Genomic DNA, 27,965 nt, shown 5'->3' with positions numbered 1-27,965 from the left:
GGAAGAATCCCATGCACTGCTACAAATTAGGGACCGAATGGCTAGGCAGCAGTTCTGCAGAAAAGGACCTATGGGTTACAGTGGATGAGAAGCTGGATGTGAGCTGACAGTGTTCCCTTGTTGCCCAAGACGGCTAACAGCATTTTAGGCTGTATAAGTAGGGGAATTTTGTCCTGCTTTGAGCAGGGTGTTGGACTAGATGACCTCCTGAGGTTCCTTCCAACCCTGATACTCTATGATTCTATGATCTCCCCCACTCCCCCTGGGACACCCGGAACTCCCACCCCTATCCAATCTCCTCTGTTCCCCATCCAACCCTCCCTGCTCTCCCCACCCCATGTTACCTGTGGGGTGGGGGAAAGGTGGGTTCAGCCCTTTCCCTGTCTGTTTCCACTGCTCGTTTGGTTTGGCTGCTCTCCCTGGCAGTCAGGCAGAGCTTGCTTCCTGTCTGGGCTTGGCTGCTGGGGATGGGGCTAAGCATGCTGGGAGCGGGCGCAGGGGGGCGGGGGGCGGAGCTTGCTTGCTCTGTCCTCGGCAGCAGGGCCCAGGCCCCTTGAGCGCCCTCCCGCAACCCACCTTGCTCCTTGCCTTTTCCCGCTTCCCCGCCCCCCAAGAATTTCTCCTGCTCCCCATCCCCTGACTGCACCGCCCTGGAGCACCAGGTCTGGCGGTGCTATACCCATGCTGCCCAGCCACAGCTGCAGCCACACTGCCCAGGCGCTGGGGGAACTGTGACTACAAGGGAGGCAGGGAGGGAGGGGAGGGGCCTGGGGCTAGCCTCTGTCCCACTCACAGTGCTGCTGGGAGGTTGGGCTGGCTCCTCGGCAAGCCTGTCCTGACCCTGCTCCCTGACAGGAGCTCAGGGGCCAGAGAGAAGGGTCCTGCAGGCTGGATGTGGCCCACAGACCATAGTTTTCCCTCCACTGGTTTAGACCCGAAGCCTATCGTGACAAAAGGACTTTTTCTTTCTATGTGTCTGTATAGCACATGTGAGGCCCTGATTGGGGTGGGGCCTCTAAGCAGTCCAAATAATCAATGTGGCTGAGGTTTGGGGAAGAAATCAGCTATGCAAATTTATTTCTTGCACTCTCAGAATACCAGTCCAGGCTCATGGTGAAAGCCCACCTCCCCACCCACAGGCAGCTGTGAGATGTAGGAAATGTAGGGTTGGTTCCTGTGGAGTCTCTGTTCCTATTCACCCCCTTTACTACACTCTGAACAAGAGTCCCATCACACTCCTATCTATTTTAAAGGAGTTAAGGTCTAAGTCCGCATTGCCTACGCCCTGTGCACTTTGGCCAGTATAAAGTGGGTATAAACCACAACTATTCTCATTTGCTAATGTCTTACACGTACTTTGCATAGGTTTGAATGTCTGCACAAGGTGTGGGACAATGGTGAGTAGGGCCCTTTGTTTTTCTCTCATGGAACACCAGAGGATGGCTCTTCTGTTAAGAAGCAGGAGGCATGGACCAGAATTAGAACGGTGAACATGGCTCTTCCTCCCCAGGTATTTTCCCCTTCTTCTTCCAAGCATCTAAAGATTTATTCTGTAATCCCTCCATCTCCTTCCACAGATGCTGTACCATCCATTTAAGACAGACACAAAGTGGGAGAAAAGTATTAATATAATTATAGTCACTTTATAGCTGGGGAGAGTCTGAATGGCTTGCCCAGGATCACGCAGGAAGTCTCTACCACAGGCTAGGTCTCAGGCTAGCACTTTGATCACTGGGCCATCCATTTTCTCCTTTCCCAATTTGGGGAGGTTGGGGCACTTGCATCAATGTCTAGCGTAGCTAGTGCCGAGGAATGGGCTTCCTAGATTGGAAGATCTAAAAGATTTCGGTTTGAGAAATCATTATATTAAAAGTAGTTTGAATTATATTTGAATGGAGAGAGAGCAGCCTGCCTGTCATATGCAGTACAGTGTCAAACTAACCAAGAGTATTGCATGTGTAATTGAGAAATCTTATATGTAGCTTGAGGGCTAGTTAATCCTTGGTGCAAATCCATTTACTTGAGGGACGACTGTGGTCGCTAATTACTGTAATACAACTTTATGGTATTTATCTTTATGCTGTCACAGAACATACAAAAGAAAGTGACTAATATTAATTAAAGTTTACTTTCTATTATGTTTCAAGGCCTTGATAGTGAGAAGTGCTAAGTGCCCTCCATTACTATCAACAAATGGCTGTTGAGGGTGCTTGGCATCTGGTAGGAAGTAGTAAGCACCCTGCAGGATCTAGCCTGTAGCTGTGTGTACTACTTTGCTGTAATGAAGTGGCTCTGTAATGGAGAAGGTAACAGTCTCTCTATAGTTAATGCTGCAGTTGAGGTCGTATTAAATGAGCATCCTTGAAAATCATACCCCAAATCCCCTACTTATGGTGCTAGTTCTGAAAACCGTGGAGAAAATGTTAGGTTACGTTTGAGACTGAAATATTTAGAAATAGCTTCTTGAAACATTTTTGAAAAAACAGTAGAACCACAGAGTTACGAACACCTTGGAACGGAGGTTGTTCATAATTTTGAACGAAACGTTACGGTTCTTTCAAAAGTTTACAATGGAACAGTGACTCAATACAGCCTTGAAACTTTACTAGGCACAAGAAAAATGCTGCTTTTAACCATCTTAATTTAAATGAGACAAGAACAGAAACAATTTCCTTACCTTGTCAAATCTTTTTTTAAACTTCCTCTTTTTTTAGTAGTTTACATTTAACACAGTACCGTTCTGTGTGTGTGTGTGTGTGTGTGAGATAAAAAAAAATTCCCCTCTCACCCCTATGGGTGGTATGTGTCTTTCTCAACCTCAGGTCCTCTACCAGAGGCCTGGGAGTTTGAAGATTCTGCGCAGTATCTTAGCTGTTCCTAGCACTGCACTCTTCTGGACAGAGAGCTCTGATGTTGTTCCTGGGATCTGTTGGAGCCACTCACCCAGCTTAGGGAGCTCGAAGCCCGAGTCGCGCCTACGCACCAACTGGACGACCTTTGGCCTCTCACTTTCCACATCCTCGCTCTCGTTCCTCTTTCAGGCCCTGCGTTCTCCCAGCTCCTCATATTCCTTTTTCCTGAGATGGTTGCTGCAGCTTGGCACTACTATATCTATCACCACCGCTGTCTCTGGTCCTTGTCTATACACAATGTCTGGTTGATTGGCCACGTACCTGCCTGTCCGTCTGGATCTTGGAAGTCCACAAGAATCTTGCCCTGCTATCTCCACAACCTTCTGTGAATCCCACTGGTCTTGGGAGGGTCTAGCCAACGCTGTGCAGATGTTTCGTACCCAATGCCAGCCAACTTGGTTGTGCTGTTAGTGTATGCTGTTGCCTGCGGTCTTACATCCTGCCACTATGTGTTGGACTGCCTCGAGGGCCTCTCTGCACAGTCCTGCACTTGGGTCCTCTCTAGTGTGGTAGACCCTGCTTCAATGGATCGAGTGCTCAGTGCCTTGTCCGTGCCGCATATGATCAGTACATCATGCTGTCTTTGAGTCGCAGCCCTTTCCTAGCCAACTTGTGATTTCCCGATAGGTCAGCACCGTCCAAGATCTTTGTCCTGCCCGAGGGTAATCCATCGCGGTTTTCTTGCCAGGCACTTCTCTGCTTGGTTCTTGGCTTCCCATGTGCTGGTTGCTCCCAGGCATTGCTCTCAGCCAGCTCTATCTTGGGGCCTATCCTAACCCTGGATGTCCGGTTTATCGTTCGGATTTCACTAGCACGTGCTTTGACGCTGCACCAGCCACCGGACGTCCTTCTTGGCGCGGCTGGGTAGCGAGGTTCTGGCTGGTGGACTTGGGGTGAAACCTCCGATGCCATTGATGAGGAGTTCCGGGTCTTGCCATACGGCGCGCCTCCATCCTCTTTGGCCAGCTCACTATACCGGAGGGTATCTGATTACCGGCACGCGGCGCTATCCTGGTGATGGCCAGTGGAATCTTGTCTCTCCCACTGAGCTGGCTTCTCAGGACCTATGTCTTATCCTTCTGGTGATCATTGGATGTTGCTCTGTCTTCCTTTCCCTCCTCATATCGGTTTCTCCATGTGTTAGGAGCCAAGGTACTGTATGCTGGTCTGTATGTTCTCGTAACTGTGGCCCGCTGGGTAGTTTGCACCCCATAGTCTGACCTACTCCTCTCTTCACTACCATGCGCCACACTTTCATCTCGGATGACTCGCCGAACTTCTCACTGAATAGATCCAGCGTCAGGTGGATTAGCGACGTTCGAATTCTTGTCTCATCTTAAGCATACAGCTTGCTGCAATCATGTAGAGGAGTGGCTGATGGTAGGTCCACTCGCAACCTGCACCGTACATCCAGTCCTTGTAGTTCTGCCTGACAGGGGGTTGTATAGTTGTAGAACATGCGAGCGGGGACAAGTGCATCACACTTCGGTATAATCGCACGGATAGGCCACTTGTGCAAGTGCCTTGGTGACTTCCAGTGTTGTCTTCCATAGTCCCTTGAGTTCTGCGTGAAGGTCTTCTAGTGTCCTGGCTTGACTTGTATAGGCGCCAGACATTCACAGATCCACGTGAGCGGCATTGAGTGTATGAGCTTCGCTGTGTCATCCAGGCTGTTGCTCAGATTAGGTCTGTCTATTGAGCCTCTTGGGCGACTGCTCACTGGCTCTTGATTCATGCGAACTCTTGGTGTAGTGCTTGGGCGTCCAATCCCCTTCTGAGCTGTGTTTATGTACTGCCATAGGGCTGTAGTTGCGCTATTGCATGCCTGAAGACGTTCTCCATTTGTGTGCGGATGGCAGGTTATTGGCCGGTAGTTGGACGGTTCTGTTCCCTTGCAGGGTCTTTTCGAGGATACAGCACTGTCTCCTTGGTTAGCTTGTAATCCATCCTCGGGGGTGGGAGCCTGCTGCAGCCAGCTGGTTCATCCTGTCGCTGCTAGCGTTCATGCATCTGTTAGCTTTCCTTTAGCCAGTAGGTGTGCGATATGTCTGGTCAGGTCTGCTGTCCGAGCCCTCTTCATGGTCTTGCCGCTGCTGGACTGTCTTCGTGTGATGCGTGACTGTGTTTCTGTTTCTGGGAGATTCGCTTGTGCTCTGGTTCTACTCTATCGCACCACTTTTGCAACTGGTGTTTATGGGCGTTCTCTTTCTCCCATATGTCCTCAGTACTAGTCAGTTTCCTGCTGCTGGTGCTCTCTGCTATTGTGTTCGTGTTGTCACTGTCAGTTGGAGTACCACCTTGGTCGGCTTCTTGGGAGAACAGGGCATTTACTTTTTGGCCTCTGCTTCTTCGTAGTCGTGTTCTTCAGCCCTTGGTAGACCCAGTGCAGTGAAGCCTGTGTTTACAGTCCTCTAGGATTCACGATGGAGTCAGAGCCCTTGTATTTATTTCAGTCCCGGAGTCATTGCCGTTCAATCTGCACACGCTCGTAAGCTCACTCCAGCTGACTAGCTTTCTTCTCGCAGTCGCCTGCTCTATCTCCAACCTCATTTCCAGGCGTTAACAATATGTTGTTTCTTGTATCGATGTAGGCCAAGCATGCTCCAGATTACAAGGCGTGAGCGTGATACCAGTTCTTGGGTTTGAGCTATGCGTGGTAGTAGGATTTGTCTGAGGGGCTGCTATATGGCCCGGTCTATACATACTATCTGATGGTACTTCTCCCACTGAGCCTGGTATCGTCTCGGATGACGTGCTATAGTTTTCCATGATGCTATGCTATCAGCGGCTGTGCTCTGCTAATGGAGGAAAAGCATCCGAAGGGTTGGTGCAGTGAAGTTTCAGCTGACAGGGCGAGGCCGCACATCGACTTGTTCTTCCAGGCTCTTCTGGAGTTCTGGGATTATGTGGAGCTTGGTCTATCGATCAAGCTGTGAGAGCAGGCTTTCCTTCTTGAGCTATTAGAGCGTTGGATGCTAGGAACTAGACTGTTCTCACATAGTGGATGTAGGTCTTATTGTACATCCATAGACCCTCATCACGTTTTGCATCTATTTCCCCTCTCATATTAGGTCTACTGTTGTAAGTAGCACTCCGTCAATTCCAAGTCGCTTGTCTCATCCATGAATGGGTTAGTTCCAGTGCCCGCTTATCGTCAGATTGTCCTGGTTCCTCAACATCTGGCGCGGACCTTGTTAATCCGGGCGACGTCCGAGCCGGCATGACTCTCCTAGTTCGTGTCACTCTCATATTTGAGGTAGGCAGGTGAAGCGTTAGGGGGTCTTTTGCCCAAGGACCCCTACTGGAAAGTTGGGTACCAACCGGGATTTGAACCCCGGTCTCTCGTATCAAAGAGCGGTCTCCCGTATCAAAGGGTGGCGCTCTTAACCACTACACTATCCAGTAATCCATATAATATTTTTTATGTCTGCTCCTACCTGATTGCATGCTTCCTGTTCCAAATGAGGTGTATGGTTCACCTGTCAGTTTGTAGCTCTGATGTTTGTAACTCTGAGGGTCTACTGTAGTCTGTTTCTGATCTTCTATTCTGAATTCACTTAATCCCACAAAATTTGAACCATAGATGGATTTGGACATTGGCGTCTACAAGTCATTTCAAAGAGCAGAGATAGTAGAATGTTTGCAGAATAAAACATTATAAAGATCCTGTCCCCTTTCCTCTGTCAATGAGCAGAGGAAACTAGTGATGGTTTCGTGATAGAGTAGAAGATATTTTGTAGCAGAGGAGGCCTTAAATTCTGCCCCTAAATTCCTGGGGGCTTCCTGCACTGTATCTGGGAGTGGGCTCCGCAGGCCGGGTAAACAGACTTGTGTTAGCAGGGCTCAAGCTAGCACACTAAAAACAGCAGTGTGGATGTTGCAGTGCTGGTGAAGACTCTGGCTAGTCAGCCAAGCTCAGATCCAGGGGGAAGGGGAAAGCCCGAGCCTCCGCTAGTGCTGAAACAGCCACACTGCTATTTTTAGCATGCTAGCTCCAGCCCTGCTAACGTGAGTCTGACATGCCCTTACCTCTGGATTGGATGCTTCTGGGAACTAGGAGCCGGACTTCACTCCCTCAGGCATCTACGCTTATTGGTTTGCAGTGCGATTTTTTTTCCCCCCCGCCCCCCAATACTCCTAACCAGCACAGCTATTCTAGCAAACCTTTTAAGTGTTGTTTGGGCTCTACTGTCAAATTGCTTATTGAACATTAGCTGCTGATTTCCATAGTTATTCCTCGCAGTTGTTTTTTACTTTTGCTTTTGGGAACAAAGATAAATTTGAGCAGCCTGCTCTCTTGTTCCATATGCCAGTGAGCTGCTTGTTGTTGTGTTGTTCGTATTGCCGTAGTACTTAGGACCCCTCGTGCTAGAGGTGACCAGGACCCCATCGTGCTAGAGGTGGTACAAACGCAGAACAAAAGATAGTCTGCCCCGACGAGCTTATAATCTAAGTATAAAAGAAGAGACAGCAGGTGAAGATGGACAGGAGAGTACAAGAAAGCAATGAGACAATATTGATCTGTGTGGTAGGTTGTGATCTCTGCACACCAGCAGTCTGGAGGCAGAAAATGCATGTGCATATTGAGAGAGTGCTCCTCCCATTGTGGCCAGTGGCACAGCTCCCGTTGACTTGAGTGGGAACAGAATCAGGCTCTTGGTTTGAATGAACCAGATATTTAGGCTTGTCAGGATCAGGTTTTAATCGATAGGTGTTGGCAGACGTCGTTTTCAGCTGATACACTGATATTGATGGAAAAAAAATCATGGGTTACAGTTGGTGTGAGTGCAGCCTCTCTCCCCGCCACCGGCCCGTGCCTGCAAGAATCAGGTGTCACCAGCCCTGCAGCGCAGAGAGCCTGTCACAGCCCCGCTTGCTCACTCCTGTGACAACATGGCTGCCTAGGGCTCCCTGCTGCAGGGCCAGGGACACCTGATCTCTGCAGGTGTGGGGAAGGCTCACTCACTCACCAGCCAGATGTGGGAGCCATGGAGGTATAGGGTCCATCATTGTCCTTGCTGTGGGTCTTTTGCTCCGTTGAGCTAGGATTGTAGCATCTCTTCATCTTGTGCCTTGGTGTCTTGGGCCCTTCAGCCTTGCAGGGAGCCCCCTATGTCCCCACTGTCAATGCTGCTTGCTCTGACGCTGATCTCTACCCCTTCCCCACCTCAAGTTCCAATAACTATAAAAATAAAAAGTGTAAAATCTTTAAAACTCTTAAAAATAAAACCCAATAAAAATAATAAAAACTTAAAGGTAAAAGTAGATATTATTCATCTAAATTAGGAAGAAATAAAAAATGAATTCTGCCAAGCCTACAGATGTTACTTTGTCTGATGCCTTGTCCCAGAAAAGCTCACAGAACTGCTATCAACTGCTGATGGGGTAGCAGAGTTTACTTAAATATGATTTTCCTGTGTAATTGTTTTAAATGGGGCAGATTATTTACACTAGACTTCCTGAAGGCAAATTGAATTTGTTTATAAAGAATAGTACTCAGGTTAATGGTTTTTCTATTAAATGGGCTTACAGTTGTTTTAAACTCTCGTTTATTTCACTTGTAAAATATCATGACAACCACTTTGTTTTTTGAGTAAACATATGAACCCATATTAGCATATGAAAATGTATTCTTGTTGTCTGTGACCGAAGATTCAGGCCTATATTTCACACCGTTCTATTTAGAGGGGGAAAACTGGAATTATAAAAAACTAAAGTATTAAGACACAAAAATCAGGAAATCTTACCAGTGTAATCAGCTTGATCTTTTAGTCCTTTAATTCAAATTGCCAAAGTAGTATTAGATCAGGTTCAATAATAGGTTATATGCATTTAAGACTATGTTGTCTTGGTAACACCAATTTATGTATCATTGTCAATCAGTCTAGGAGATGAGTTCTGCTTCCTATATGCAGAACAGGTGGCATATATAATGTATGTAATAGTTAGTTAATTTGTGCTTGTTATTATGAGTACTACTTTCAGAGGGAATAGTGTCTAATGGTTAGAGAAGTCAGGATTTCCGTGTTCTAATTCTGGTACTGCCACTGTCTTGTTTGTGTGCACTAGGCAACTCGCATAAGATCTGGTTACAGGGAAGATAATAATTGGCTACCTCATAGGAGTGCTATGACTTCCTGTTCAGTGATCTTTATAAAATGCTTTAAGAGCCTCAGTTTATTATTAATTATTTGTATTACTGTAGAGCCCAGGAGCCTCATCCTGGACCAAAGCCCAGTCGTGGTAGGTGCTGTACAAACAGAACAAAAGACAGTCTCTGCCCCAAGGAGCTTACAATCTAAGTATAAGGCAAGATACAACAGATGGATACAAATGGGGGAGTGCAAGAAAAGAAATATACCAGAGAGAATATTGGTCAGCGTGATAGGCCGTGGTCTCAGCACACCAGCGGCCTAACAAAGCATATGTCCCAGTCACTACAGAATTGCATAGAATGATTATTGTCTTTTAAAAGACAAAGTTTATTTTGAAAATTTGAAATTTTAATTTTATATTTTGCATATTTTAAAAAAGCCTCCTGGCTAATAAAGATAAAAGCCATTCTGCCTCTTCTGTGACAGAATCATTCAATTTCTCTTCACAGATCTGGGTTCTATCCCACTCTAATCTACAAAGCAATGTGTTTGGGTAGTTAATAGATACCATTCACATCTGCTTAATTTTGAACAAATCATTACTCCAGAGGGCATTCTGCACCAAAAAATTAAAAATTCTATGCACAATATTTTAAAATTCTGCAAAATTCTTCAAATTGTATTTGTCAAATGAATGTGGAGGCTCTAGCATGGCATTGGGGAGCACAGGCCATTGGCTGCACAGAGGTGCTCCTTCCCAGGACCCAGATTTAGCAGTGAGGCTGCAGCCAACCCTGACACAGCCCAAAGACATGGCCTGCCCCTGAAACATTCCAGGGCCCTGCCCCTCCGTGCCAGGTGCACCAGATGTGGGCAGGCAGGCTCAGCCTGGTAGGCTCCAAGTATGGAGGGGCTTAGTGAGTGGGGTTCCAGATATGGGTTGAGAGAGTTCTGTGTGGGGCAATCTGGATGTGGACAGTTTGGTGGGGGTCTGGATGTGGGGGGTTCTGGACGTACAGGGGCTTTTGGGGGTGTTCTCAGTGCAATGATAAAAGGACTCTGTAGGGGATCTTGGTGAAATTGGTTGGGGCTCAGCATGATGGTCTGGGTGTGAGGGGTTCAGTAGGGGGGCAGATGCTGGGGGCGTGGGGCTCAGTGGGATCAGGATCCATGTGCAGCTGGTTGGGGCTCAGTAGGGTGGGGATCTGGGTGTGGGTGGCTTGTCTGGGTGGTCCAGGTGCAGGAAGAGTGGGGCTCATTGGGGGGGGGTATGCTCTGGGTATTTGGGGAGTGAGGCTTGGTGTGAGGATTGGGTGGATGGAGAGTAGCTCCCCATACAGGGATCCCTCTCCATGCAGCTGAGGAGGATTGGGTGGATGGGGGAGCATCTTCCCATACAGGAAACCCTCCCCCTGCAGCTGAGGTGTGATGGGTGCAGGAATGGGTGGAGGAGTTTGCAGAGCTTCCTGCAGCCTGGGGAGAAATCTGGGGGTGGGTCTGACATGGCCCTGAATGCCAGGAAGGGGAAGTCTCATCCTCCCCAGCCCAGCCGGGACTAGCAGCTGAGCCTAGCACAATGTAAGTGTCTCCAGCCAGGTCTTCTCCAGTCCTGCCCCTTGCCCCACAGTGATTTACCTCTCTGCTGGCTGCCCTGGGCACTCAAAACATACAGCTGTGGAGGGTCACATGACTGCTTTTGTGGCTTCCCTTTGCTTTCCCCTCAGAAAGTCATCTTTCTGTGGGGAGGCAAAGAAATCTGCAGGGGACGTGAATTCTGCACATGTGCAGTGGTGCAGAATTCCCCCAGGAGTAAAATAATGTAATATCTTTTGTATGACACCTCCATTCAGATGCTCTCATTGTGATCATAGACTATACGTGTGCCCTCTCATTGCCTCTAGTAGTTGGACTATCATTCCTGCTCAAGTGTTTGTTGTCATTTGGCTTTCAAATAGGTGCAGCCTGCAGATCATACAGAATGTGTGAAATGTTACTTTTGTATTTGTGAAGGGCTATCCACAACCTGTCCAACATTTCACTATCCTGTGAGTTTATTGGAAGAAAGTTTCATCATTGCTTCCCTCGGGAGCATTTGGAAGAAGTATTAGGTAGCAACAAGTCACCAAAGAACATATGTCCCAGTCATGTAAACAGCCTCCTGGATGAACTCCTGTATCAGCAAGGAGCCCCATTGCAGCTGATGAGTTTAAAGGGGTCCTGTGTGGGTGCAGAGATTGGCTTGCATGGAGCTGCTTGCAGAATTGAGGCCAAAGTTAGCAAGTTATGCTTTAAATGTAGCACTTTAAATCCTTTTCTTCATGCTGCAAACATAGATGCCTCAGCCTTCGTCTTCAAGGCCTAGTCCAGAGCCCATTGAAGTCAATGAGAATCTTTCTATTAACTTCAGTGGGCTTTGGATCAGGCCTTGGGAGCTTGGCTATGAGAATCTGAGAGCTGCCCAGAGGCAGACTGTTTGTTTATTATTCAAGGTTAATGTACCACTGAAAATGAAAGCTAAGAATTTTGCACATAATATCAACATTCACATTGCAATGAAAAGGACTTCAACTAGATTTAAATGAAGCGGGATCTGAAATAGCTGCTTTAAATTAGTGCTATAAAAGAAATCCTCTTATGCAAGAGGAGAGCACAGATATTTTGTTCTTTCATTGTGCTGACATAATACAGGTTGTACTCTTCCCCCCCCCCCCCCCCACGTTATTGGCTCAAAATGGAAATGTGAGAACCCTGTAACCTTAAGTGTCATGGATATGTCTATGCAAACAAACATATGACAATAGTGAAAATAATAATATTAAATATGTTTGTTTTTCTAGGTTAGTGGATGACAGATGTGTGGTTCAGCCAGAGGCAGGTGATCTTGCCAACCCTCCTAAGAAGTTCAGAGGTAAGTGAATGAGAGTACTTCTTATTTCACACACAGGGGCTACAGCTGGATCTGTAGTTTTGTAAACTACAGATCCACAATCTACTCTCTTGGGCAAAGGTTTGCATCACAACACAATGGAAGTCTCCAAATTTGCCAGTAGGACTGGGCCGCTGACTCTTGAAGTTGCAATATAAATGAAAAGTTAATGTACAATATAAGAAGGTAAAGAACATTAAGAACAGTTGGGAAAATATGGGGAGAGGGGTTAACTTTCATTTAAACTGAGGCTCATGTACACTACTTTGGCAGTCTAACATTTACAGTCACTTTAAGACCCCTTCATGCTTCTGAAGTGCTATTAAGACTCCTATTGTAAATAGGAAGCAAGCAGAAGAAAGTACCAGAAATGGCTGATTTTGCGCGCTCTCTCTTTGTGTGTGTGGTAAAAAAAAAAAAAAAATCCAATTTTTTTTTTTAAACATTTCCCTCTGTTTTTTGTCCAGCTCTACCTATAACCTTTCTTACTTTTCTCCACTTCTCTGAACATACATATATGGATTAAACTAATATTTTTGGGAGGTTTTTTTCTTATGGTCAGTTTTCATGCTAACATAATGGGTGTGTGTGTGTGTTTTTTGGGAGCAGGGGGGAGATGCATTGGCCAAATACAACTTCTGTTCCTTTAAAAAAAAATAAAAAATATTTAAAAATGAATACTTTAAATGCAGCTCTGCGTTCTGTGTGTATGTGGTGGGAGGGAAATAAAACCTTTTAATGCCTTGTCCACACTTGAAATTACCCTTGATTTCAGTGATCGATGTAACTGCACCAAAGTAAACCCAAAGTTTCCTGATACAGAATCCTCTGAAGTCAGCAGTAGGTGCTGTTAAAAGAAGGGAGTGCTACCTGGAGTTTATACACCCCTTATGCCCCTGCACCGTCCACCCAAAACCTCTCTCTCTGTCTTAGGGTGATCTGATTTTTCACACTTGCTATCTGGATGGCTAATAGGTTACCTATATAAGATAAAGCCCCTAATATCGGGAATGTCCCAGTAATTGGGATGGTTCTGATAATATCAGGACATCTAATCACCCTGCTCTGTTCTGCTCTCCTCCTAATCCTTCAACCCAGGCTCCTGCCACCTTCCCCTGCCCCTCCTCCTCTCCAATCTCTCCTGCCAGCTTCTATCCCCATCCCTTTTTCCGTGGCTGCCTGGGCCCAGCAGGGGGAAGCATTGAAAGCACAGGAAAGAATCTTCTGTTCTCAGTTCCAGTACCTGGTACTGCAGCAACAGTTCCAGAGTCAGCCTGTGCATCCCTACAATGGAGCATGCTCAGTTACTCTGCAGTGATGGTGCATGTGGAGCCTGGTCATCACAAGGAGCTGAGAGAGGCTTGTGTATGCTCAGTGAAGACAAAACTTAGCCACCAAGCTCTTAAATATCTGCTGAGCATGTGCAACAATGTGTTTTTTCTCTAGTCTTGTTCTCAGAAATGGCTGAACGATTTTAACTAAAACTTAAAATAATTAAATCCAACCGTAGGCAGGCATATGGCATGAAAACTTAAGCCTGAATGCTTAAAGTCTGGCAAAGTTATAAGCAACTGACAATAGGGTCTAATAACATGATGTCGGGCAACTTTAACTATAAGTATTGCTGTCTGCACCGGTTATACTGTTATCACTGGTGGCTGAAATAGGGATGGATTCTTAGGAGCCAAGGAACCATGAAAGAGTTTCTAATATTGCTCTTACTCTCCGAGAGCTGGCTCTGAAAAAGGTGGTATGGGGGACCATGATTGTAGTTTTTCAGTGACACCTTCTCAGTTTTGCTCAGTTTGCTATCTGCCATACAGTACCTCTCCTATAGCATTCACACAGTTCAAAATTGAGTACAACTGCAGGCCTGAGTTGAAACATGCCCCAAAATAGTATACAGTTTCATTGTTGTATGTGTGTTTTACTTTCTTTTTTAGGGTGAGTGGTGTTTCTCTTTCAGATCACCTGGGACTGAGTATTGTTCAGTTAAACAAAGCTGTGGTTGCCTTTCCTTTTGGGGCTATTTAAAGGTACCATGTGCCAAATTCTGCTCTCAGTCACAGTAGTGTAAATCTGGAGTAACTGCACTGATGTCAGTGGAGTTACTCTAGGCTTACACCAGCATGAATGAGAGCAGAATTTGGTCCCATGGATGTTTCCTGTAGTCTGTTGTCTATTCAAAAGAGCTTTTAGTATCTTGTGGTTGAATTATGCCCGATTTATGTAAGATGCTGTGGGCTGTCATTTCCTATTGAAGTGAAAGGGTATTGAGGGCTCTCAACACCTTCATGGAGGTGCTCAGCACCTTAAAGGATTAGACTCCTCATCGTTATGAAAGGTGCTGGACTGCCAGCCAAAAATCCTCTGTTTGTCCACAGAACAGGTACAATGTGGGCAGCAGATGTGCAAGCTTCCTGAAACTGCAACCTCAAACATACTTTAATTAATTTAACATGTAGTTATCTCTATTGGGAAATACTTCTAGCCTCCAGTAGACTACAATATGCAATATATGCAACAGACCACAATTAAAAACACTTACAGCATAAATTTGGCAGCACTGAGGAGCACAAGGCCCTTCACTAGTATTATAGAAGTGTAGAAATATAGGGCTGGAAGGGGACTTGAAATCATCAAGGCCAGCCCCTGCGCTGAGGCAGGACCAAATAAACCTAGGTGATCCCTGATAGGTGTTTGTCCAACCTGTTCTTAAAAACCTTCAGTGATGGGGATTCCACAGCTTCCCTTGGAAGCCTATTCCAGAGCTTAACTAACCTTGTAATTAGAGAGTTTTTCCTAATCTAGCCTAAATCTCCCTTGCTGCAGTTCAAGCCTTCTTGTCCTTCCTTCTGTGGACCTGGAGAACAATTGATCACTGTCCTCTTTTTATAAACAGCCCTTAATGTGTTTGAAGGTCCTCCCTCAGTCTTCGTGTCTCAAGGCTGAGCATGTCCAGTTTTTTTACCCTTTCCTCGTAGTTCAGGTTTTCTAAACCTTGTCATTTTTGTTGCTCTTCTCTGGATGCTCTCCAGTTTATCCACGTTTCGTAAAGTGTGCTGCCCAAAATTGGACACAGTACTCCAGCTGAGACCTCAACTGTCCCATTCTACTTGGCACTGGTACCTCTCATGTCTCACTTGTGACACTCCTATTAATACTGCCCAAAACATATTAGCCTTTTTTTGCAACTACATCACATTGTTGAGTCTCATTTAATTTGTGATCCACTACAACCCCCAAATTCTTTTCAGCAATACTGCCACCGAGCCAGCTTTTCCCCATTTTGTATTTGTGCATTTGATAGTTCCTTCCCATGTGTAGTACTTTGCACTTGTCTTTATTGCATTTCATCTTGCTGATTTCAGACCAATTCTCTAGTTTGTAAAGATTGTTTTGAATCCTAATCCTGTCCTCCAAAGTGCTTGCATGCATAAATACTTCAATTGACTTGATTTTTCTGTTGGTTTGTGCCCCTCCCACCATGAGGCATTTAAAATAAGTGCAACGTCTATGAATAAATCAGTTTCTTTTCTGACTCTTTTTCCACCCTTATTTTGATACATTCGGTTTTTCATTTCTTTCTCTCACAATGTTTTCCTTCAGTTCACTCTCTTCCTTCCATTAGAGTCCCTTCTGTTTACCCTGATTTTTCTTTTACCATCCAGCCCTGCCCCCTTCCTTTTTCCCTCCATCCTACTCATTCCTTTATCTCTCCCTCCACCATTCTCCCCTTGGCCGTTTCCACTTTGTCCTTTAATCTCCCTTTTGCCTTCAATCTCCCTATTGTTTTCTCCATTACCCTCCTCTTCAGTTCTCCCCCTTCCCTCATGGCCCTTCGTTGCTACCATTTTCTCCTCAAAAGTCTCTCGCTGCCTCCTCCCTTCCTCAGTGTAACTGTTGTCCCTCTCCTCAGCTGCCACCTCTTTTTTCCCCCCTTTCCTTCTTCAGAACCCAAAGATTGTAAGCAATATGATTTTAAACATCCCTTCTCTTCCCAGTTGCTCTGCTCTCAGCCTCATGTAATGTCATATGACAATTTCACTAGTTCTCCAGTCACTACAGAGTCTTTCAGGGCTCAATTTCTCAGGTTGTTTTTTCCTTGCCCATTTTTTTACATATGTTTAAAACATAACACTTTTCAGACCTCTTTATACAGAAGCATAAAAAGGGACGAACTATTTCTTTTCTTTTTGGCTCCCTCACTGCAATGGCTGGGTGAGCAGGGATCCTGTTACACTGGCTCACTCAGGTTATATTGCCTGCTGTATTGAGTTTCTGGGCTGTTGAATTGTGTGCCCCCTCTCGGGATCACATGGACTATCAAGTGATATTGGTTGCATCCTCTGAGGACTCTATCCTGCATTTGCTAGGGAATGGACTCAGTAATATAAGTGGATGTCTTCCAACTCTTGATGTCTATGACTAATAAATGACATTTTTTGTTTAAATAAAATAAATCAATGCTAGTATTTAAATATAAAAACACTGTGGCTGCCTATCCATCCTAAAACTTCTTTACCCCATCTCACTTTCTCAGGCACCTACAGATGACCAATCTCTCCATTTCCTTGCATCTGTTTTCTAAAGGTATCTTCTGACAATCCAAAGTTTAAACCACTGTTTCAGGAGAATTGTAGAAGAGGTGGTTAGATTTATAGTAAAGCTAGATTTGAAGGTGACCTGCAAAGGAGAAGAAAAATTGACTTGTGCCCTTTTTGGAGTTTATATGATTTCAGAAGTGTGTATATGTATGTGCGGATGTGTTTCTTTAGAAAAGGTCCCCCGCTTGTTTTTTCACTTTAGACATTCCGATTATGTCTAGGCTGGAGGATTTAATAATGACTTGAGAACTAGTAAAATGATGACATCACAAGAGTGAAACAAGTGAAAGTTGAGCAGCTGAAGCGACATGGGCTTTTTAATTATACTGTTTAAAGCTCTGTTTGTTTTTTGCTCTGTTTTTTGTTTAACTTCAGTGACTCAATAGCTTTTTAAATAAAGGAAGCTTTTATTCGAGTCGTCTCTCCCACTTCTTCAGATAACATGGTGAGAGTTCGCAATAAACAACCCTGAAAGTGTCCAGAGGTCCTTCAACAAAACCAGGAGAGACAGTGTTGTCAAGCGGGTAGGGCAGTGGACTGGCAGTCATCAGGAGAGCTAGGTTCTATTCCTGGTTCTGCCACTGGCTGCTGTATAATCTTGGGCAAATTAGTACATTTTTCTGTGCCTCTGTTTCCCCTCCCACTCTGTCTGTCTTGACTGTTTAGATTGTAAGCTCTGTGGGGCAAGGACTGTCTTTTATCATGTATTTTTGCAGTTTTTAGCATAGTGGGGCCCAGTCTTAGTTGGGATTTCTAGGCACTGCCATAACACTAATACTATATATTGTTTATTACTCAGGGAAGACCTGACTTGACACTTCTTTTTTTTTTTTTTTTGTATAATGTAAGAAATAAGCAGTGTAAACGTCCGCTGTTGGGGTTCGCCCCTCTGTGGGGCGGCTGGAAGCCAGGCCACCTCACTACACGAGTCCAGTGCACTGGTGACTTAGCCTGGTGATCAGGAAACAGCCAGAAGCTCAGCCCCTCAGGCAGGGGCTGAGCCAATAGTCTCGTCTTGGAGGCCCAGGCCCTAGGTCGGGGTGGGGCAACAAACAATAGTTCAGGGCTCAGACCCTCAGGCAGGGGCTGAGCAAACAGTTCAGTAAGTTAAGAAGCTTACGCTCCTGGGCCTGAGCGTCGGGGCAAGGGGGAGACTGCTACCCGTGAGTAGGGTGGCAGGGGGGACGCAGGCCCGCCCACTCCTCTGCGTCCCAGCCCGGGGCCCTAACAGTGGCAGGCAGCCTGCTGCTGTGTCAGTAGGGATCCTGGCCGCAACACACTGACATTGGCTCTGGGTGTGCTGCAACCAGACTAGGGTCGGCTGCCCCCGGGCTGCTTCCGAACTCCCCCTCTACCAGTACCTGTGTCGCGGCGGCGTCTTCCACAGCATCCCACACCATGGGTCCTCGGCATACTGAGCGAGGGGTAAACTGGGCAACTCCTCGGGGTCCCTGTGTACTGGTCGGCTTAGGGCCTTTTCCAGCATCTGGTTGGCATCCAGTCTCCGCAGGTATGGCCAGTCCTCGGGTCGGTTGCAGGCGGCAGGAGTCTCCCCAGTGGGAGCTAAGGCATCAGCATCTAGCCTCTCCGGCAGCCAGGCTGCTTCTGACCCCTGGAGCTGGCTTTTATACTTCCTACCCTGCGCCGTGACGTCTGAGGGGCAGGCACAGGCTCTAGTGACTCTGCCCACTTCGATGTCTGTAAGGGCTCGTCCCTCTCTGGGGCGACTGGGAGCCAGGCCACCTCACTACAGCAGGGAGAAACTTAACCAACCAACAACATTCAGGTGTGTTTTTTTTTTTTTTTTTTTTTTTTTTTTTTTTGACACATTATCAAAAAGCAAAGCAAGCGCACAAGCCAAGTTTAAATGAATGAAAAAAAATCCTTTTATTGGTCACCTTTAAGGCAAGGCCTTGAGATGAAGGAGAATTGCATTTACTTCACAGCTTCACCACAGTCTTTCCTGTGTGACCTTAAGCAACTCACCTAGTGCCTCCTTTCCTATACCACGGAGAAAATAGAATTTCCCTATCACAGAGGGAAGAGAACAGAGGGGTATTGGGCAGATAAATTCATTAATATTCAAGAAGTGCGCAGATGCTGTGGAAACAGGGGGCTATATAAGTCTAGATGGGCTCCCCATGTTCTTTCCCATTTAGTTTATCTGCACAATGCATGGCAAGTTTTTGTCAAGTATTTCCTTCTGTAAGGATTGACATTTTCTCCCCCATATTGATAGATGAGTAATTAACACAGAGCATGTTTGTTCTGATTAAAACACTCTTAACATCAAGTGTAGACAGTCTATCTAGGAGTGGGAGGTATTTAGGAGTATAACTGTGAAACAGCTGCATGACAAATGTCTATATTTAATAAGGAAATGGTGTGATACTGCAGTATTTTTGCATTTGCTGCTACAGACAGCTCAGAACATTGCAATGCTATTTTCCTCTTCTCACCTAATGGGTTGTGTCAAATATTGAGGAAGTATTTCAATTGCACTACTGTTGAAAGGTCACAATGTTTGCAAGATTTGTTCATGTGATTTTTGGGGAGATCTGCAGAGTATGTCTTTGCATTATAAAGCAATGCTTACTGGACTTCAGAGTTCAAAATACCAGTGCTGCCAAATGCCACTGGTGTCCCACCTTTTAGAGAAGTCTCAGGGTTGGGAGCAAAGTTTCCCCAGGAATCCTTGAGTTCCATGAGTTTAAAGAGCCAGGCCTTCTGATCACTTTCTGCTGCTACAGAGCTTTCCCCATGTGAGTGGAATCTGCTGGGATTTTTGATTGCTGGCTTTTTTTTAACCGCTCTGAAATTTTCTCTTGGGAGGATAAATGCTGCCATACTGGTCAGTAAAAATTGATTTCACATTAGTGTCATGTTTCTGTGCTATATAATAGGAAGGACTGTACATTGTAGTGGAGACATTGCATGGAGTTGTGTATTTACACAACTAAGAGGATATGGATGAGGAGTAACTGTGGCCTGGAAGCAAAACATACAAGATGGTATTTGTTCAGAAAATACCAGGCACGAGGGATATAAGTGTTTGTAGACAGTGTTCTGAGAATGAGAGTTTATAATTTATAGAATAGAGGTTGTTGTGGAAAATAATAGCTGACTTTGATCTAGAGGGCAAGCCCTGGATACTCAAACGTACTTTTTCAACCTACAGTATGATTTATTGGTATGTAATGTTTTATATTTCTTCTTCTTCTTCTCAGAGTTCAAAGTATTGTAGAAGCTCTACAAACAGCTGTCATGTACCTTAGTTTATATATTGTGGTTTTCACTGTAAATATTCCCACTCCAAACTAAAGCAAACATTGCTGCAAGGTGGCACGGTTTGCTTTGCTAATGCCTGGTAACTTTCTTTTAAGGAGCAGCCGCACAGAATTGAGATTAGATAGCAAAACTGTGAGGATTTTGGGTAAGTGCCAAGGAAAGCACCACCACTGTTGGTTTGAATATAAATCCAGTTTTCGAGCCCTTGAATGCCCAAGCAGGGCGTATTGCTAGGAGAACAAGGGAAAGGAGACGTTTCAATGAAAGACTGAATTTAATATAGTGTGATGGCTGCCATCTTGGTCAACATATCAGGGCTTGAACCAGGGATCTCCAGAGCTAAAGCATGCGCTGCTACAAGTCAAACTAAAGAGCCAAGGCTCCTTAGTCAGCAATGTAACAGGCTCTTATTCACTAAGGATCAGGCATAGAGGGGTGTGCGTAATATACACTTACCAGTGGGCTACAGTAGTATCAGAAAATTAGTGCCAACTGAGATGGGCTATAGTTGAGTGAGATTGTGACAATCAGGGCCCCAAAACATCAGACATACTTGCATTTTAAAAAATATAAATAAATAAGAACTTACTTTACTTCCCTAGGAAACACAGGGACTGCCTGACCTGTACTTGCCTCCTTCCCCCTTGTGTTGATGCTGTCCTTGGATTTCTTGCTATATTTCAGTTTTGCTGACTATTCACTTGTAGAGTGTGAGAGGATGTGTAGGGTAAGCCAGATTCTGTTCTTGTTTCCACTAGTTGGAGAACTCCACTGAGCTCACAGCAATGAAACTGAGTGGGATTTGCATCTGTATCTAGTATAGCCTAGAGATAAATTATGAATTTGACACTTGGATATCACCTATAAGTTTCCAGTGATGAAACAGGATGTATTTCCTACTACAAATAATGCGTATGGGACTTTCCGTGTGTGTGTGTTACAGATTAATAGGCTATGCTTGGGAACTAGATACTGGGTAACTGCAGATGTGAACCTCTTTATGGTGCAGTGTTATCCACAGCTGATCTAAATCAGTGGTTAAAAGCAGCACATTGCTGATCTTTAGTTCCCGAACATCTCAGATGCTGACTCACTCCCCGCCCCCCCCACCCCCCCGGTAACAAATGAACAGGTAATTACCCACATTTTAAAAATACACTAATATAGAAAAGATACAAAAATATATAAGCTATATTTTTCAGTAAATTTAAATTGAGACATTTAGGCACTGATCCAGCGTAATATGAAAGTATGTGCTTAGCTTGGGCATATGCTTGTTAATATTGAAGTACCTGGAGCTACAGTCCTAATTGGGATTGTGGGTAGTTGTGGGAAGAAAGCATTTTTGGGGGTAAGGAGAGCTTGGGGGAGAGTCTTTGAGGCAGTTTATTTTGAAATGATTTTTGATGAACATGCGTTATGACTGTGTGAGCACCTAGATATAAGTGCAGTAATGAATAAAGAAGCAAACATGCCCATGGACCAGGATTTTCCAGTCTGCTAGGAAACAGCTTGTACACTTCTACCTCGATATAACATGACCCAATATAACACACATTCGGATATACCACGGTAAAGCAGTGCTCCGAGGGGGGGGGGAGGGCAGGGCTGCACACTCCAGCAGATCAAAGCAAGTTCGATAGAACGTGGTTTCACCTATAACGTGATAAGATTTTTTGGCTCCTGAGGACAGTGTTATATCGAGGTAGAGGTGTACCACATAAGCAGTGCAAAGTGACCTTAAAACTGCTAGTGAAGAATTCTCATTCTGCAGAAGAACTCTGCTGGTGTAAAGGAGAGGAAGTGACTCTGGTTACTCCAGCACCAGCTGCACCCTTGTCCCTGACATAACACCCTCGCCTTTCTCTTATGTGGGTGACTTGGGAGGGCATGGGGGAGCAGAGCTTTATATTATCATCAGTCCTCCACTGAAGTAAGATCCAACATCAATGCCAGAAGTCACAGCTACTCTTGCATACCTCCTCTGAAAATCCCAGTGGTAGGTTATTAACATTGATTCAGAAATAGTTATAGAATTTGATCATGTCTCACACTATTATTTTTTTAACATTTTAGTTTAAATTACCCAGTGTTACTGAGTGTGGAGGCCTGCATTAGGCCCACCACTGCACGCAACACCCCATGGGGTTTTATTAGCTCTCAAACAAAATGTTTTTTGTTTTTTTTTTTTAAATTCCATGTCTGTAAAATTTTCATTGACAATTGATGCTTTTTTCTCTTTGATTTCTATATGCTGAGAGTGAAACTACAATTACCAACATTTGCTGTTAAAAACAGAATTCTTCCGAGCCTAGCTTTGATAACAGTTGATACAAGAGTACATAGGAATAAAAACAGTTAAATATTTGTTGTTCTGAAGTCAGACTTGGGCAAGTCACTTAGTCCCTCCGTGCCTCTTTCCCATATTTAAAATGAGGGAAAGTCCCTTTCTCCTGCCCCTTTTCTGCTTTGTCTATTTTGATTGTAAACCCTATGGGACAGGGGATACCACTTATTATGGATTTGTACAGCACCTAGCATAAAGGGGATCTATTCTTAACTGAGGCCTCTAAGCTCTACTGTAACTTACTAGTACTAGAGAATACACTGTGCTGTGACATTGGTTGTGCTAGTCTGCTGAAAAGGTGGTCCTGTGGTTAGAACACTAACTTTGGACTATAGAGCCAGAGTTTAATTTTCTGCCCCACTACAGACTTCCTGTGTGACCTCAGACTATTCACTTAGTCTCTCTCTCTCCTTCAGTTTCTCATCTGTGAAATGGGGCTAATGTCAAATGGAAGTTCTCTGTCTCACAGGGCTCTTGTGAGGATAAATACAGCAAAGGTTCTTAGATGCTCATATCATATTGTTAGAGGGGCTGTGTAAGATAGGTCATTAAAAATTGTTTGTGTATGTGACTGCGGTATTGTTGTGTGTAGAAAGTGTATGTTTTCCCTTTTACGTAGAGCAGCAAAATGCCCTGTAGCCAACTCTGCTACCATGGAGTAAAGAGCAGATACCATTTGCAACTTTTATATGTAACGTTCTATCTCCACTAGATGTTAAGAAACCTTAGGTTGGAGAGCAACTTTTGTTCCTTTGATACTGTTTTGTTAACCAATCTTGAGGAAAGCACATATGGAACTGAACACAGTGTTAAAATTCCTAATATTCCTTGCATCTGAGAGGCCATAGCTTATTATTTTTGCACTGCCAGGAGAATAGGAAGAGCAGATTGATGAAGTCAAAAAGTAGGGCATGTATTTTCAGGGTTTCAGAAATCACACATGTTCAGTCAATACATATATAAAGCCATACCAGAGCAAAGAAGAATAAAGGGGAAAAAAGCATGGAGTCTTGCATATTTCTTGCAGGTTTATGGCCTACAGACCTGCATTGGGTGTTCAGAGAACCTGTGCTGAGTGGGAGGATGTAGGTGTCATTGAAAGATTTATGGTTGGCTCAGCTATTTTCCCCACACTTATGGTTTCATTACTGTTAGAATGTTTTCAATCTAATCTATGCCCAGACATTGTGGTATCTAGGCATTGCTGGAAAAACAAAACAAAAGAACCCCACCCAGGCAAATAAGGGAAGCATCTTTGAACATCACTTTTGTTTATAGGTATTTTTTTCAATTTTCTGCAGATTGCCTTTTCAAGGTGTGTCCTATGAACCGATACTCTGCACAGAAGCAGTACTGGAAAGCTAAACAAGCCAAACAAGGAAACCATACAGAAGCAGCCTTGCTTAAGAAACTACAAGTAAGAGACACGTTATCTGAATCTGTAGGCGGTGGTAGAATTACAATAAAATGAAACAACAACAAATACCTGGAGAATTGCCATGATGAATATTATGCCACTATAGCAACCCTCCTTATGTACCCCTTCATCCACCCTCCTACCTCCTTGACTGGCAGTGTTGCCCTCTACATCCTGCCTGTCCTGCCTTAGGTCGTCAGTCCTTTGGGATACGGACTGTGTCTTTACTCATTGTGTGAAGCACTGGGGGCTCCCATGACATAATATTCATTTATCAAATAACTGACTTAATAGGAGCAGCCCTTTCTTTTAATGTACTGTGTCATTTTAGGTCTGAATTCTAGGAGTCAGGCAAAGGGACATTTTAGAGAACCTTTTCCCACACCTTCAGGCTGAGATTTCCACACCTTCAGCCTGAAATATCTCCACTAAGGCTGTTTTTATTGCCTTCAGTCTAGGCGGTGGCAGCTTCTCACCTAATCGTCATTGGACACCATACACCTCCTCCTTTACATCGAACACTGGATATGAGGAAAGGGTTCCTCTATCACTGAAAGAGTCTGCACAGACAGCAAAATCAGAGGGATGATGATGGCTGGGTTAAAAGTGATTACCTGTAGACATAATTTCACACAATGAAGGGACAGCATTCAGTGCTACTTTCTTCTTGCTTTTAGAAAACAGCCAGTGGAAGGTGGTGTAGATAGAGCAGGGGACTAGGAGTCAGCACTCCTTGGTTCTATACCCACCTCTGCCACTGAGTCTGTTTTGACCTTCAGTAAATCACTTTAAACTCTGAGTCTGGAACATGCAGTTTGTGAGCTGAATGCTTCCCATGAGCAGAGTCCCATTAAAGTCAGGGGGAGGGGGGGTCTTTGTGGGTACAGCAGCATGCCACACATTGCAGAATCAGGGCCTCAAGCATCTATAAAATCACTCACTAAAACTTGCACAGTATTGCAAAGATTAATTCTTTAAAGTTTTTAAAAATATTTTTGAGAATCTTGGGTGAAACATGCTATATAAGTGGCATTACTATTGTGCAATTCTTTTTCCTGTAAGTTACTTTTGATATAACCAGAAGTGTTTTGGTTTATACTGTCCATATATTTTATGCCTTTTTTTAAATATTTATTTATTTATGAGCATTTCAGATCTTAAAGGAGAAAATGGGAGGGTGGAACTGCTTTTTTTTTTTTTTTTTTTTCCTTTCCAAAATTCAGGATGACATAAAGTACCAGGAAATATATTTCTTGGTGTTTGAACTTGTAAAATACCATGGAGCAAGGACATGATCCGTAAACTATCAATCCATTTTATTTTGGGGAATATAAACCCTGAATGATTGTATGACATCTGTGTGTTTATAGTGCACAAAATTATGATGCAGCAAGAGACTGGTGCTAAATTGTTTATATCAATAGTGCAGTAACAGCTGTAAATTGAAGAAGACATTTTTAATGTGATGCCATTTCCTTTACTTTCTCATCATCGCAATAGCTGAATCCTAGTATTGCTTTCCTCCTGAAATAAATGATTCTTTTGCAGCATGCGGCAGAAATGGAGCAGAAGCAGAATGAATGCGAGAACAGAAAGTTGTTGGGTGAAATCGTAAAATATAGTAATGTCATACAGGTAAGGCACTGAGATGCATCTGCGTTCTCCCAGAGCTGAAAGAGAAAGATGTTTCATGTCAGGGGTTATTGGGAACATGAAACTAATGTTGCAGTTCTGGTTGTCACAATGCAGATAAACAAAACTTGGTAAAAGTTGTTCTACTGTGTTTTTCTTTTTAAAAGAATACCAGAAGTACTGTATGTTCATTTTCTAATGGTGTGCCACAAGAGTATTTATCAATATGTAGTTATTGTTACTTCAGTCTGGGAAATGGATGTAAATATACATTTCTGTGATATATGTTGATATCATCATTGAAAAAGTGCTGTGCAACATCATCTAAATCCTTCTTGACATAAGTGTGAAAGATGTCATATTCTCAAACTCAGTAAAAGATTTTCTTAACATACAGGGGCCTATAGTTCAATAATCTCATTAAAGGGATAGTAACATTAAGAACAGCCCAAGGGAAGAGGGCAAGGGGCACCCGCATATCTAGCAGTGAGTTTCAATTATCCTGACCATTGTATCCGAACTCACTGTTATAATCTGTATCTAAGAGATGTTGTGTAATATGTCATTGGAAAACTCATAACTCACTTGCTAAAATCATTGTGTAATGTTAAGTGCAAACAACTGATCCAAAGTTATGGACATAAACTGAAATCATAATTCATAAAATGTGTTTGCCAGTCAAACAGGAGTTACTCCACCCCAAGTAAAGGAATATAGTATCATCTCTGGGCAGTTACTTCTAAAGTACTTTGAAAGACCATGAAAATATATTTACATATCAGATCAACACAGCTATCAAGCTAACAAGTGCGGGGAAGAAACAGCATGGCTACACCCCAGCAGGGAGGAGAAACTTTATCTGAGCTATAAAGATGGAGGATGGGGGTTCTAAACCTCAAATAGTAAGCAATTGAATCAACGGATTGAATACAATATTAGTGTATCATATAAGGAGGGCCCTGCCAAATTTATGGCCCTGAAAAACGTGTCACAGGCCATGAAATCTGGTGTTTTTGTGTGCTTTTACCCTAGATGATGCAGATTTCACTGGGGAGAAAGTTACTCAGATCCTGACCCAAAAGGGAGTTGCAGGGGGTCACAAAGTTATTTTGGCAGCATTGTCACCTTAGTTATGTGCTGTCTTCAGAGCTGGGCGGCCAGAGAGTGGTGGCTGCTGACTGAGGGCCCAGCTCTGCAGGCAGCAGCGCGGAAGTAAGGGTAGCAGGACCACAACTCCCCTTACAATAACCTTGGGACCCATGTCCCCAACCTCCTTTTTGGGTCAGGACCCCTATAATTACAACACTGAAATTTCAGATTTAAATAGCTGAAATCATGAAATTTACGATTTTAAAAATCCCATGACCGTGAAATTGACCAAAGTGGACCCTAAATTCGATAGGTCCCTACATATAAGGCCTTTTACGAATGCTTGTAACACACTGGTGATTAAAACATCATATCAATAAATACCCATCATTCCTCCTATAGTATTAATACCTACATTTCACAATCATATTAAAGTATGTGGCTGAACAAAGGGAGGAATAGTTCCTGCCCAGACAGAAGTGGGGTTGGGGGAGGAGGTCTAGGGAAAGCTATTTATCTGTCTTCTATGTAAATTCAGCATGGTAGGACCAAAACAATGGAAGCTCCATTTATATACCAGGAGAAGCCCGCAGGAATGGAAGAACAGCATGAGGTCAGCTTCCTGATGGGCACAGAAGGCGGGGCACACAGGAAGGCTTCCTGCCTCCTGAAGCAAAGTCGTTGAATTGTGGGAGATACAAGCAAGAACAGGAAGCTGTTTTAGGCATCCATCACTCGGCAGACACAAGAAGCCAGTGCTCTTGGAAGCTGTGAAAGATGGGTCCTTCAACCAAGTGTGGGTGGGTGGGGTGGGTGAAGTCTCTGGAACTGAATGTAGGTGAGAAACCTGCTTAGGCAAAGAACTTTCACCTAGAAGGACAAAGGAAACCAGCCCCTTGTGCTTCTGGGAAAGGTCCTGACTGAGGGAAACTCTGCCACAGGTGGGAAGAGAACTGACAGATGAAAGAAACAACTTGAGTAAAGCCTGTGTCTTGCTAGGTTAAGTTGAAGACTTTTAGATGCATATTTTCACTTTTATTTGCTTGTAAGCCTTGCTGACTTTATTTCTTTATCTCATTTAACTTATATCCTAGTGTAGAATAAAACAAGGTTATTAACTACAACCTAACTCAGTGGTGTGTTTAAAGGGAAGGGCGTATTCACACCAGTTAAGATAATAAACTGTGATGTGTTTTTGTGTCTAGAGGAACAAATGAACCATATTATTTCTCTGACCTGTCCAGGAGAGAGCTGGACATTGGAGAGCACATGGTTTTGTGAAAATATGGGACTGGGAGTGTGTTGGGGTCTCCTTGCTGGATGTAGCCAAAGCTGGTGGAAATTGCTGGAGGGCTGCTGGGATCAAAGCTGTTGAAGCAGGGCTGTCTAGCGCACAGACGTTCAGGGTGTGACCTGCATGCTGGTAGGCTGTTGGTGAGTGGCTGAGGTTGGCAGCTACAGCAGCAAAGCATTGTGAGGCACCCAAGGTTACAGAGGGAGGGTGATGGCTCCACCCCTCACTGGTCTGGATTGGCACCTTGCACTGGCCAGACTGTGAGGAAGGTGTATATACTATATGCCACATAACTGATGACTATGCTGTTTTCTTCAGTTTTCTTTAGGATCATACATATTAACTGTTTTCTTGGTTT

General features: G+C 44.3%; 1 protein-coding gene across 1 annotated transcript in view; it reads left to right on the top strand.

Annotated features, from left to right (window-relative positions):
- The window catches only part of ITPR2 (inositol 1,4,5-trisphosphate receptor type 2), a 357,167-nt gene that overhangs the window by 42,484 nt on the left and 286,718 nt on the right, over positions 1–27,965 (top strand). The window contains exons 2-4 of the mRNA XM_032767262.2: positions 11,845–11,915; positions 23,477–23,592; positions 25,141–25,227. Coding sequence (XP_032623153.1) covers positions 11,845–11,915; positions 23,477–23,592; positions 25,141–25,227 — 274 coding nt within the window. The remainder of the gene's footprint in view (positions 1–11,844; positions 11,916–23,476; positions 23,593–25,140; positions 25,228–27,965) is intronic.

The sequence above is a fragment of the Chelonoidis abingdonii genome, chromosome 1 (genome assembly GCF_003597395.2).
Source record: "Chelonoidis abingdonii isolate Lonesome George chromosome 1, CheloAbing_2.0, whole genome shotgun sequence".
Classification (NCBI taxonomy): domain Eukaryota; kingdom Metazoa; phylum Chordata; order Testudines; family Testudinidae; genus Chelonoidis; species Chelonoidis abingdonii.
Note: the sequence above shows the minus strand (reverse complement) of the source record. Positions and strands in the feature narration are given on the sequence as shown.